Source organism: Amia ocellicauda, chromosome 6 (genome assembly GCF_036373705.1).
Source record: "Amia ocellicauda isolate fAmiCal2 chromosome 6, fAmiCal2.hap1, whole genome shotgun sequence".
NCBI classification, from domain to species: domain Eukaryota; kingdom Metazoa; phylum Chordata; class Actinopteri; order Amiiformes; family Amiidae; genus Amia; species Amia ocellicauda.
The window spans coordinates 5,440,238-5,454,662 of NC_089855.1; the positions used below are offsets into that span (position 1 = coordinate 5,440,238).

The 14,425-nt window shown below is 41.8% G+C and overlaps 1 protein-coding gene across 4 annotated transcripts in view; it reads right to left on the minus strand.

Annotated features, from left to right (window-relative positions):
* Positions 1-1,147: 1,147 nt before the first annotated feature.
* The window catches only part of mid1 (midline 1), a 125,297-nt gene continuing 112,019 nt past the window's right edge, over positions 1,148-14,425 (minus strand). For all 4 annotated transcript variants that reach the window (XM_066705907.1, XM_066705910.1, XM_066705906.1 and 1 more), the window contains exons 5-10: positions 12,040-12,188; positions 10,635-10,762; positions 9,084-9,227; positions 6,230-6,391; positions 4,468-4,675; positions 1,148-3,177 (exon numbers count right to left, since the gene is read on the minus strand). In XM_066705907.1, coding sequence (XP_066562004.1) covers positions 2,829-3,177; positions 4,468-4,675; positions 6,230-6,391; positions 9,084-9,227; positions 10,635-10,762; positions 12,040-12,188 — 1,140 coding nt within the window. In that variant the 3' untranslated portion in view covers positions 1,148-2,828. The remainder of the gene's footprint in view (positions 3,178-4,467; positions 4,676-6,229; positions 6,392-9,083; positions 9,228-10,634; positions 10,763-12,039; positions 12,189-14,425) is intronic.

Consider the following 14,425-nt stretch of genomic DNA (forward strand, 5'->3'; position numbering starts at 1 on the left):
GTAGTATATTGCTTGATAAGGACATCAAAATCAATTGTGAGAAGATACGCTCGGACATTTTACTTCTTATGAAGAACAGTTATAATCATCCCAGTTTACAGAGCACTTCAGTAAAAAAAAAGCTGCTCCATGTCTTCGATGCCTACTGGGTATCTGAGGGCCAGGGAAACAGAACGGTCGATTCTGATTAACAGTCACCCACCTCCAGTAGCAGGAATAGAAGAGCCGCCGGGCATCTTGTGTGTTTGTGCAGTGCAGATTGAACACAGAATGGGGTTCTGGTCAGGACGTTAATAATAGACGAGATGAGGGATCTTTTATGAACAAATAGAGCAAATGTCTGTCAGGCTGCCGTCAAACCGTCTCCTTCTTACCTTGTAGTCAGTGTTTCTGATTGATCAAAGAGACATCTTTCCTAGTTTGTCTGCCAGGTCTGGGGTCAATTGAGCTCAAATGTGAGCGTAAGCTGCCTGGAAGGGAGATTCAGTTCGCAATGTAAACAAAAGGGACACTGTATTCCAAGATGCGTCAGACACCTCCAGACTGCTGAAGTGGACATTTGACAACAGCGCACATCAGCGGAGTCTTGTAGAACTTCTTAAAAGAAGATAATGAGGTTATAGGATTTTATGTATCATTGTCTCTAAATTACTTATTTCCTGATCCATTTCTTATGTCAAGATGCAACCTTGCAATAGTGTGTGTGTGTGTGTCTGAAATCCAACAGGAAAGCTAGCTGTTTTTCCACTATAGATACATGGCGGTAAATCTTGGGTGTGGTATATCCTATAGCATTATGACAGCATTATGAATTCACTAGATTCTTAGAAATGGGATGATTGTCTAAATGCTCACCAATGTAAACTGACATCATGTGGCTGGAGGGCTAAACTGCAAGGAAAGTACCTACTACTAGTTAGAGGCCTGTGGAAAACCTCAGGCTCTGGTTGTGATGAACAGTCTTTTTTGGACAACTGATTTCTGGAGGGAAACGCATGACTATTTTCAGAAGTCAAATTATTTGCCCTTTTGAAATTGGCCTACTGCGTACTTTTAATGTCATGTATGCACAATTTTGAACCCAACTAATTATAGAGAAATGAACAGCAAGGCAGTATTTTCCAGTTATTAAATGAATCATACAAGGTACTGGACCATATCATTTTATTTTAGCTTTCACAAAAACAAACTGCACTGGAAAAATAAGCACTGTGACACAAGCATGTTGAGAAATCAGTTCCTGGCTGTAGTTGCGGATCTATAATGCAGCCATTGCTATTCCACGCCCAGTTATCCACAAGCAATGGGATTGTCAGCGGAAGTAAAAGAGAATTGTACTTCAAAAAAATGTGCTTTGAAATGTAAGATCATTCTTCGGCTGCATCTTATTTTATATTCAGAAGGTGCTGTTTGAATCCCAGTCCAACGCTGTACATAGTACTGCAAAATAACTTGAGCTTTCTTACTTGGACACCTAAAAATATACATGGAAAACAAACCAAAGAGAATGAGTGTCCCTACGAATTTTAAATACTGCCATCTTTCAGAACATTCAGTGGTGAGCAGAGTAAGTAAATGGCCAGACAACATATGACATTGAAGTCTGCTGCGACGTTTCGCGAACAGGAAGGAGAATCGGCTTCCAATGGACGAAATCCGGAATGCATGACAGAAAGAATATTTCACTTTCTCAAACTAAATAAGACAAAATCTGCAGCCAGTCTCTTACACTGGCCCGAGGAAACCCTTCCGCTGTGGTGCATTATCTGACTTTAAATTCCTTTCTGGTCCATTTCATTAGTCCTACATAAACTAATAGTTATCGCCACGGTTATCGCATTCCTCTTTCAGAGCATGGTCTGGCTGTCTGTCCTTTTGCAGCTGTGACAGTAATGGAAAAGCTCTGAGGAGCAGTGGCCGTGCTAAGAGCTTCGTTAAAATGCATGGCATAGTTTAATTTACTCTCATCGAGCAGTTCGACGACTCGACGGTTGTAAGTTGAAGTAATCCGTGTCGGTCTTGACACTCAATAAACCCTGAGCTGCTTTATAACCAGACCTGCCACTTGCTTTTAGTTTTTGTGTGTCATTTAATCATTTCTAACACTCCAAATTGAGTGAAACACGGAACAAAACAAACATAATTGTGAGAAGCTCATATTTCCCTTTTTGGAAGGATAAACAGGACTAAAGTACAACAGTACGACAGTGAGTCACAAAAGAAAGCACACATCTTCACTACATAATCCATACTCGGATTTTTAAGAAGTTGTCATTAGGCTACATTCCTCAAGGTTTATTATATCAACATGCTGGTTACAAATGTTGGACAGAGAGAGTTACAATATTGACCGAAACACAACACTTCAGTTCTGTTTATCCGTGTTGAAGACCCAAATGAAAGCAACCCAGGACTGCATAAAGCTTCTTTGAGAATTAAAAAAGGACTGCAGTGTTATTCTTAACATTTAAAAACAAGTCTCCCAAAATAAATTCAACTAAGCATAAATATCATAGTAAACATTAATGTGCAAAGCAAGAAAATTCTACAACTTTTAATCCAATTCTTCTTTTTTTTAAGTTTTTTTGTTCCATAAATAATTTATACCTTTTCCACTATAAGAGCGCAAGTACAAAGGAGATTGAAAGCCATGGCTTATACATTTTACACAGCAAGGGGAACATGTTCGTGATTTGTCCAGGCTGGCCCGTCTGCGTAAAAAACAACAACCGCAGTTCCAGTCCAAGACGTTTTTCTTCTACTCTCTCCCTTTCCACGGCGGCACGCGCTCCCGGCGTCTCTGACCCGGTGTCTCCTCTCCGCGTCGCTCATGGCTGCGTCTCGGTGCAGTCCAGGTGGTCCGGGATGGGCAGTCCGGTTAAGACAGTCAAACACTTGTTCCACACGTTGAACACGGGGCACACGGGCTGCGCGAACGAGATGTCGAAGGTGTACAGGTGCTGCGAGCTCACCGCGTCGTAGAAGGCCAGGGAGCCGTTGTCGTAGTCCAGCAGCACGCCCACGCGCCGCAGGTGTGGCGACGGCTCGATGGGCAGCTCCTTGCTGTTGTGCCGGACCACCCAGGAGTTGTTGCAGCGGCACAGGACCCAGGAGGCGGAGTTCTTGCCGATCCACTCGTGTTTCGGGGCCGATTTGTAGGCGATTCCCACGGCATACCTGTCAGAATCAAAGGAGTGTCTCATCAGAAGAGGATAAACATAAAAATAAAGAAACAACAACAAACAAACACAAACTCTACAGGATGCCAGTGACTCAGGATTAGCAGGTTTCTGTGCAGCACCCTCGACGGCGTGCAGATGGATTGGAACAAGGCCTTAAACAACTAGCCTCTTCCACAGGGCCGCTGTCCTCTGGGCTCGTTATTCATTTATATTCACATTTTCAAACGATACTTGATTAATGCAGAAAATATGAAGCGTATGCTGCATGATATACAAGCTCGTAATGCCTCCCCGACTCTGCTGCTTTAATAAAGGAGGTGTGCGTGTGATAGTGGCCAGAGCAGGATTATGGAGCTAAAACGCACATTCAGAGAGTTATTTTAGTTTTTAGATTATAACTTAAGCATGCATGACATTCTTTGATGGTCACTTCCAGGTAAGGAGTTCTGCCAGTTGAATTTTGAGGAAAACTGGGATTTAAGTTTATGGGATCTGTGACATTCGAGCGGTTTAATGGTACATGGAAAGTTTCAAGTGATTAATATCTTTCCCTTTTTTATTGTTTTTACTCAATAGGTCCCTTGTAGCTTGGCAGGCAGTAGCCAGATGCCATGTATGCTATAAAAGTGGGAATTAAGTAACTTTTCCAGTCCGAGTGTGCTGGGTGTGTGTGTGTTCAGGGGGGACCAAGACCCTTTACCCGTGTACTCCCTGTACATGTATATAATGATGCATATTCAATATATAATACGACGGATAACCACCTAAACCTAACTTCCTGGAGTCTGCTGGGAGCCACGCCAGTCTCCGGGCAGTCAGGAACCGGGTGGCTGAACTCTAGGTGTGGAAGAGGCCAAGCAATACCCTGATTGGCTTCCCTAATTAGTGTCTGTCAGAGACCGTTATAACCATCTCTCTATGCTGGCTGCTTGGCCCAACACTAACAAGCTGATTTCACACTTAATGGAGCCTGATATATACAGATGCACATTCTCCACTAACTGTGAACATCTGAGGTCTCTGTAGTGCTTTACTCAAAAGGTCCCTTTCAAACTCGGGAGCAGCTGTCACTAATCTAGCAGCCGTGCTCTGCAGCCCAGTGATGCATTTGCATAATATTCACTGTGTGGATTATCATTATAATAAAGAAAACACTGCCTGCCCGCTACATGCCTATCCTGTTGTGGGGACAATGGATCACGCATAGCAGGCCACAATCGCCAGAACCAGAGTTCAAGACACACACCAGCAGTGTGGAAAATGGACACCTGATAAAAACCCGTACCATGTGCTTCCTCCAATCAGAGCCTCCCAGTAGTGCCGCCCGCTGTCGATGTACACGTTTCCCGTGACGCCGTAGCTGCCCTGGCTGGTGAAGCGCTCTTGCGTGTGACTCTTCTTCGAAGACGTCTCGTCGCGTTCCACTGTGAGATTGTCATGGGAGACCTTCAGCTTCCTGTGGGCGGATTTTGGGTCCAATTTGAAAGGTTGACCTGAAAAGAATAAATAAAGTCAATGCTGGTGTTGTCATCACACCCTTTGCAATGAAGGGACACCAGAGTTTTGTGGACAAATTGTAAATTGGTATTTGTAAAATGTATTTTGAATTGCTATGTTTAGTTTAATTGAATTTGTAATGATTGATGCCTTTACTCAACTGTATTTTTGCACTTTGTTTTACACTTATGTTGTAAGTCACCCTGGATAAGGGCGTCTGCCAAGAAATAATAATAATAATAATAATAATAATAATAATAATAATAATAAATAATAATAACAGTGCTGACAGTACTTTCTGTGGGCAAAGATGCACATTTTCATTTATTCATATAGAAATATTAGTTGGGCAGTGCTGACTTCACAGATTTTTAACATCCTTTAAAAACTACTAACACTTCATAATACAACACATAATACAACACTGACTCTGAGATTCTGACCTTTTTTTTCTCTTGCAATCTTATTGTTTACACTTTGTCAAACTACAGAATCGCGATTGTTTTGTGTTTTTAATACAAAACAGGAACGATTCACTCGATTTTTAAAAACGATTTGTGTGTGTGTGTGTGTATATATATATATATATATATATATATATATAAAATCTAAAATTATGTAGATGTCTAATAAAAATGTTGCTACTTGCTGATAAAAAGTGTTTGTTTTCTCAGGCAGAAAACTATAAATATGACGCCCTGTACTTGATGAATGCTTTGAGAATCAAAGTGCTGCTATTTTACACATTGCAGCTCCACTGACTCTGAAAGTGTTGCCTTAGGAGCATTATATTTCCCCCTCTCAGAAATCTCAGACCGCCTAAGGATATTAAATTATTTGCAGATTTGAATTGCAAATTCTAGACTGAGCATCCTGATTTTTTTCTCTCTCCAAAGTTTCATAAAACATTTCCGTAATCTGTCCTTCAAAGGTGGTAATGAATTCAGCAGGCAGAAATTATTCAAAGGGCTTTTGCAGAGATAGGATTCGTTTCAATACTCCCAACAATCTGAAGAGAGGCGTTTTGTTTTTTCAAGTAACTGCAGGCAAATCTGAACCACTGAGCCGCACCGGAGCTGTTGAGAATATGTAAAGCTTTCCCTGTAGAACATGATTTCTTCAGAAACTGATCATTAGATGGCTTCATTTAAAGAAACGTTTTGAAGATCAATCATCATAATAAAGACTTGAAGTAAAGATTATAATGAAGACACAAAAAAAAGGCTACAGATGCAAAAGTTGGAGGCGTTATCTGACTGCTGTTGATGTGCAAGTTGTTCACCAGTTTCACATATTAAAGTGCTGCTGTGCTTCTGTAATTGTGTAATTCATACCAATATATCTTACAAATCCTTTGAATTCTTTAACACATTTTCTGAGTTTTAAGTGAATTGTTTTGGCTGTTGGTATAAGGTGATGTCACTCTGTGGACAGCTAGCCTGCGTTTCTCTTTGAGGCCCACACTGCATGATTCGAGCCTCTCGTAACTCCACAGTTGCACCAGACCTTCCGTCTGTGACCAACCGTGTCTCTCCTCCACGCTCACTTACTGTTGGTCTTGAGTTTCCCCGGCTCGCTGCTGCGGCTGCCGGCCTGGTTGATGGCCTTGACGATGAAGATGTACTTGGTGCCGCTCTGCAGGCCGTGCACGGTGTAGTGGTTCTGCTTAATGTTGGGAACAATCATCCAGCTGTCGGCGGAGTTACATAAACCTGCGCAGGAGACACAGACGCAGTCAGAGAGGAGCCACTCGACTTTAAACGGCAGTGCTCTTTGACACCGTCCTGTTTGAAATCATCCAGCCCAGCAGAGACCTGCTCTTCAGGCAAAAGAGTGAACAGATTACCCATGATTACCTGGGGCTGTGTCAGAGGGCAGTTAATAATGGGCAATCGATGATTATTCCACAATAATACGCTATTTATGCTGCAGAAGAACAGCTGTGGAACTACACATTGTTATAAATAAACACAGTGTGGTCTCCCTTTGCAGTCGAATAGTTTTTCAATATGTAATTAAAAATCAATTTCCCCTAAATTACCAACACAGGCAAGTACCTGTGTGATACAGGAACAGGTGAACGAGTTCCTTCTCACCTGTGGGTCAGACCTATAGCACAAGGGCGCTTGAGGTAACTTTCTATTTTTGTAGTTACAAAGAAGACGGATGGTTAATTATTAAGTTCCCACTGCAGGAGAGCAAGAGATAAGACATCTGTGTTCATGTATCTTCGGCTTCCCATTGAGAATCTGATTGTGACCCGTAATCAAGCGCAGGGTTTGGAGATCCTGTTGCTCAGATCTGATATCCCTGAACAGGAAAACAGAGATAAGGCAAGAGGCCTATTTATCCACGCTGAGCTGCGAATTAAGAGCTAATCTCCGAGCTGTAATTTGGTTATTGGAAAGCGAGACTGAAACTCAACTTGGCAACCTCAACACGTAATTACAAAAAAACTTTTTTTCCCACCCGCAGAGTAAGGTAACCGTTTTATTTGTACTGGAATATCATTAACATATGACTGGTACTCAGTAAACTGCACCCTAGGTTTCTATATTTACAAACGACCATAAAGCCATTGTCTTGTACTTTTAGTTTAAATAGAAATATCGTTCAAATGTCTACCTATAGTATATTTCACCGTGCAATTCAGTCCATGAATTTACAGCTTATTATATTCAATGTAAACACAAAGGAGTGTTTCTGTTAAGTACACTAGTCTTCAGGTATAGTGATCTGAATCAAGATTAAATTGTGAATTCAATATTTTATTCGTTAAACCTTTTCCTTTTAACTCATCGCTTCCTTGTGCATAAATATGAATTATTTCCACTCCACAGCTTCGTACGCTTCAATGGCCGTTATATTTCCATTGTAACTATTATTCACATCATCCGTACCTGCAGGCTAGTTGTTATTCTGGTGTGTTTTGTCCTCAGGGTTCACTTTAACTCCATTCATATGTGAGGATAGTAGGGCCATACTTATTCCCATGGCACGTTCCCAGGAATAATTTCAAATGAGCCCAACTCATAAAAAAGTGTTGCATTTGCAGATGCGCCGCATCGCCTCGCCTGAACAAATAAACAACCTGTCGGCATTAATTTGTGCTTTCCTCCATTCAGACCTCTGCATCGATGAGAAGAAGCTGCTGATGAAAGTATTCAGTTTTGCAGCTCTAGCAATAATACGTCCTAAACGGAACAGAAGTGACTTTGACTGCAGCTGGCGAGGATCTCAGGAAGGTCCAATGAGATGGGCTTTCACACGACCGAACAGATTTGTAGTTAAATGAATATATCCACAAGGAGACAAAATGGATTGTCTGAGGGTTTGACAGGGATGCCCCTCATGTAGTACAAGGTCCTCAACTTGAAGAAACAAAATCAGGGTTTTATCTTGGGAGCATCTTAACTTTGTTTCATCTTTCATACCGAACACCTTTAATATTGGTTAGCCTACTACTTATAATGCGGAATTAAATCAAAAGGCACCGCAAGCACCTTTTACAAGCACTGCATGAGAAGCAATATTTAGTCACCCCTGCTGCTCAGATGCTGACAACACAGTTACTTAGTGTTAAAAAAATGCCTGTTAAACGACATCATATAATGGTTTACAGAATCACTAAATGCCAATGATATTATTCATATATACAGCAGGGTCAGCGGACATCATATCAGCAAGCTAATGCACTGAAGTGGGAACAGCCTAATGCTTGATTTAGCATTGCGTGTCCCTTTTCAATGATCAGCAAGTTAAATATTGCAGACCGTGCGCCGCTCCTGTGAACCGTGTTCGCCTGTGCCCTTTCATCTTAAGTTGTCCTTTAATCCAATCCTAGTCAGCCTACATATTCTGCTCCAGTTGAAATGCTGTCAAAGACACGGAGCAGAAATTTTGTGCACCGTAAACAGGCTCAGTGAGATGGAAATATTGTTTTGTTTTTCCACTTGTCAGTCTAGCAGCAACCCACGCTGAGGCCCAGCCCAAATCGGAAATATTGTCCTACTAACGAATTGCAAATAAAAACTTTAGCATTTCTGTTTCTGTGTTGTAGAATATGGATTCTGACCATAAGCTAAACCCCGATTGGGTGCAATTTTCTCAATTGTGATTTGCAGGTACGATGACGTGTCGGTCTAAGCCTTAATTTGGTATAGGCCTTAAAGTCAGTCGTTACGAATCTTTGTAAATACAGAAATACAGTAATATGCCATTAGAAATACATATTAAGTGCACTATAATCAAAGACACTTTACGTGAAATCTTATCGGACCCTCCGAATGCAGACAACATGAAATGAATGTGACCTCCCTGTAAGAGGCCTGGAACTGGAGTGAAGAGTGAAGTGGGGGGTGTAAAGTTGGCAAGATGGAAAAAGCGAAAGTCCTTTGTACTCACTGACTACATTGGCTTGTCCTGTGAAGATGGCATACTGAAGTTCATAGGAGACAACGCAGAATTCGTCGTCTGATGTCCAGTGGACGGTGATGGTGTCGTGGGACGCGGTGCAGAGCTCCTCACGGATTCCTGGAGGATTCGGGGCTGGAACAGAGCAGAGTGAAGGGCAGGATTTAGTGTGCGTGTCTGTGAAGATTGGGCCCGGGGACTGTGCCGTGGAGCACGCCATGACAGCACCTTATTTGTGCAGCATTTCAAAGGAAGTATTAGTGGAACACGAGCTGAACATAACTGTTTTTTGTTTTTGCAGTTCCTGAAGGAATCAATTTTAATTAACGTTGGTTCGGTAGTGTCTTAAAATGTGTCATGTTAAAACCAATGTATGGCTATTAAGAATTCCTTAAGTACACAAGACCATCAGCTAAATCTGACTTTGTATTTTGTTTCATGGAAAAAATGTTAACACTACCAATCAAACCACAGTGCAAAGTATATCCTTACGAAGACAATGATTGCTGGTGGCCTGAGTTGAAACTCATGACAAGATCACAGAAAATAAGAAGATGGGGAAAATCAGATTTCTTTCATTTGCTTTTCATGAGTTGAAAATCAAATTCAGGTCCAGACTTCTCCCAACAACAACCGGCTAAACTTTGACAGGATCCCCAGACTGGAACAGCACAAAGATCTAGGACAGTTAAAGTTTAATTTGTCCCCCCTTTTTATAAAAATGGGTTTTACAAACATTGAAGATCAATAGATTTATTTTTAGGATCACTGTCAGCTTGCTTGTAAATCTCACATCCTGCCCATTTAACAGAACCAGCTCCTGAAATGACTGCACATCAGCGTATGACTGAATTAGTGGAGTCTGCGGAAAGCTGAACACTAGAAGGACTGGGATACGACTTGCAAACTGAACCCTGAACAGTACTCAGAGTTGCTAAAATACATTTTAAATTATTGTAACTAGCAGGGTTTGGTTCTTAAGCATTTCTTCTGTATCTCTTACCCCTTCTAGAATAAGTATTAAAGTGACTTCTTATAGGGGATATGTATGATCAACTGGTCACAGGATTTTAAATACAACAATACAAATTACAAGAAGCCTGTTACCTGATGCCTGTGTCACCAATATATAATGTTATGTTGTTTAGAATGAATTCACAATCATGCCAGAATGACAAACAAACAAGAATGGGCTAGAAAAACACATTAAGAGAAAGAGAAAGGAAACTGGGCCACCAGGGGATGGTGGTGAGGGGATTACATCTCTCTGTCTATCACCACCACCAATATCAATCCACTGCTGGATGAAGGCCTCCCAAGATGATTCCACAAATAAACAATAAATCATTATACAATAAGTTACCTTACTTCATATACGTATGTGCTGACTGGTAGAAATCAAAGCGGACTTGTTAAAAATGTTATTATTGTGTACATATCTTAACAAAAATAGCTAATTTTAAATGTACCCTACCAATTGTTTTTAAATGAAAATAACCAAATGCATTTGACTGAATCTGCGATAACAATCTGCTCGATTACCTGTTAGATAGTCCAGACTTTCTAACATTTTCTTTTCCCTGGTGAAGTCCAGTGCGAAAGTGTCAAAGGTGTCGTTGAGGTTGATTTCTGGGATCAGCACTTGAGAGGACGCCGTCGCCATTGAAACCCTGAAACGCAAGCATGATGTAAGCAGGGAGAATATCTGTCGAGTCAAATCAGCCTATTTGCTCAACTGAACATCTGGGCCACTTCGGCCCCTTGTGTCATAGTTAGTGGCACTTCATTGACTCTGCCTCCCAAAAAGAAACCACTAAAGAAAACACGCAACTAAATAAAACATCGCGACAATCCACAATGCGAGTACAGGCTGCGGCCGGCACTTCTCTCCTTGATCAGCACTGCTATCGACCGTCAGGTACTGAAATCAGTTTGAAATTTGTGACTTCAGCTAGTATTGTTTAATTTTGCTTAATGCACCGTACAAGTCATGGAACAATACACAGATTGGATAATCTCTGCTGCGATTTTCTGACAAACTGCAGGAAAAAACATCTGCCGATACATATGCTGTTTGCACCCGCAGCTGTGCAGCGATAGATTGAAGGTGTTTATATAGAGATTGCTTTGCTTCATTTGGAAGTACGTTTTTATGTATAATTATAATATATAGCCAGTGGTGAAAGTAACTTGAAAGCTACACATATGTATCCTGATTGAAGCTTTTGACTTCACATATATTGAACTATGAAGAATATCGAGGGATCCCATTTCTATTCAGGGACCCAATTAAGGGGAAAAGAAATCTCCATTATTCTCTTTGAAAATTGATATTTGGCTTAAGGTTTATGGATTTGTCATGCTATGATGTATGGAAATCAATACACACGTGCTATTGATAAAATTGTCACAGTCCATTTATTTAATAACTTCAGAGCACAGCGTTACAGTGAATATTAATGCTCATATTTTCAGCCGGAGATAACTCTGATAAATAGTTTTATTGTCCTACTAAGAAAGGAGTGTCTGAAGCCTGATGTTTTACTAGCCTGGAGTTACATTCATTGTATGGTTTCTGTTTCCCCCTGATTAAATGGAGCAGCGCCATTAGCCTGTCAATTTCGTTAAGGGACTTCACACAAATCTGCTGTGAGCCACCCAGTTTCACTGCCAATTCACTTATTTTCTGAAAGGAACAGAGAATTCATCGTCCGTGTCTGCGATAAAACGGACAGATTCTTGTGGAGAGACTTTCTGTACTTTTGTGGGATCACAGCGTGACGATGCTGTTCAAAGAGCTCCAGGAATTACATTTGAAATGAGAGAAACAGTGGCTTAATTCCAATTGCTTTTAGACTTTGGACTTTTCCATGTGTGTGCTAAAGGTGCAGTGAGGCTAGTTTGGGTCTGAACTGCACAGGCACCTGCACGACCCTGGCATCCGTACCTCTCCGAGATGTTTTTTGCGGTTTGCAGGAATCGGGCGTGGTCGTTCTCCTTGAGCGTGTGCTCGGCTTGGGTGATGAGAGACGAGGACCTCTCGATGCACTGCTTGCAGTTGGCGATCTGCTGGGCGAGCTTCCGCAGCCTCATCACCTGAGCGGAGAGAAGAAATATACATCTCAAAACGGGACCGAGACTCCGCAACAGACTGCTTGAGAAGTCTTGTTGTCGTTCCTTGAGGGAGTGTCACTGAAGCGTGTGCAAAAGACACATGACACTCTTCTCTCAAGAATGCAAAGGGTCAAAAGCATCTAAATAACACAGAGCTGGAATAACACACACGATGATTAATAATTGACGCACCACTGCGCTGTGAAACTGGTGCCGGACAGTTCGGAGCGCACTCTGCACTGGATACCTGAAATGTATTTGTCAGTCCGCATTTTCCTTGCACTGTCTGAGCTGACATTCATATTACAACAGCAGTAATAATGACATTATCCCAGAAATCCAACTTTAAGATCCTCCTTTGTTGTTTATATTGTAACAGTGCAGTTAAAATGTCATATAGATGTACCGAATAACATTTTAATAAAAAGCAAATTGATTCCCGTGGCCTTCAAACGACGCCGAGACCACTGTTATGCTTTGATCTTAATTCAAAGAGGATTATTTAGAAATACATTTCCGATAGCATGTGTGTGTTGTATAAGGGGGGGTTCCAGCTCTGACAGCACAGTTTTTTATTTTATTTGAAACATTGCATCTCTGACACAGGCCGGTGACCCCAGAACAGTCTTACAGAGGATCTACCCTTCCTATTTCACCCAACTATTTCTTTATAAGTCCTTGTACTTTCCTCAAGATGAATATTCATCCACTTCATAAACATTTGCTGCTAAACATAGTACACAGTTTCCAAATGAAATAAAAACGATACCAGTGAGGTTTCAGAAGTTTCAAGGAGGTGTGTTGGTGTCGTGAGAAAAGATACGGTTCAGTCCATGGACACTAGTGGGACCAGATGCAGGATGTACGGTATTATTAACATATGTTGATGAAAAACACAAACTTGCACTCAACCTGGATCTTATTTTAAAAATAAAACAGTGTAGGGAATTCAACTGTATAAAATATATTAAATGATACTGAAAAACATACATGTTTATACAAGTTGAATGAGTTGCCCACAGAGAGCAACGCAAGTGTTGTTGAAACGCAACACACCCTGGTAGGCAACGTGCATCAACAGGCTGGGTACCCATCTCTAAACTCAGCATGAGTTCACAGGCAAGAAACCTCAGATGTAATTCCTCTGTAGCTAAGCTTGAAAGATGGCCAAGGATTAGCTCCAGGAGAAACCTCGTGCTTGCCACATTAATCATTCCCACTGTAGCCCATCATATTTACAGCATGCTTTAGTAGGGGCTTAAGGCTTTACTTTGTCATCCCCGATCCTGGCGCTTCAGACAGAGGAATGTGTGAGGCAGCTGGACCCTGGCACCCACCCGTCCCCCGGGGGGCTTAAGTCAGCCCACTGGTGGTCCCAACCCTCAACTGCTCTCCTCTGTCACGGTAAGACGACTATCAAGTATGTGTTATAATGTGTGATAACTCCATGATGGATTAACCATCATCTCTAAAACAAAAGCCAATACTGTACATTGTCTAACACGAGCGCTGTCGTGTCCCGATTGTTTTCTCAGCTGTCGACAGGCACCATGACCAGAACTTCCCCTCCACAACACAGAGATGTACAGGGTGCTGTACTCGCAATTCGAATTCAACCCGGTCCTAGTGCCCTCTCTGCACATTCTCTCTGGCTTATTTTACCCACAATGCCATTTAAACTATGACACAAGATCAGCAAGGCAGTTTCATCCAGAAGGAGCGTCCAGCCCCAGGTAGGTGTGGGCATAGGGCTGACCCCTGATTGACCTCATATTTGGCACTTCATGCCAAACATAACTGTCGAGCCCTACAGGAGAGCCCCCCCATGCATGATACTACCCAGCTGGATCCCCCTCCCCTGAAGAAAGCCACTGGGAACAGAATGACCCATCCAAGGCTCAGTGACACCGAAGCCTCTCCCAGCAGCCTTCATGGTCAGGCTATAGGAGACAATTCAAGCCCAACTGCAGGGAATGCGCTACTCCTGGAAGGAGGCGTGAGCAAAAGCATTGATTGTGATGGAAAAGACATTGATCCTCGAGCACCTGTCTCTATTGTCAGAAGAGCACAATGAATGCCTAAAAATATTACTCCTTAGAATTAAAATGCCCACATTATTTTGTAAGGAGATATAGCTGCTTATGATATGCTCTCTGCAGATATGTCCTTGTGATGCTGCAAACTAAATGAAGGGATATCATAATATACTAAGTTCCCTC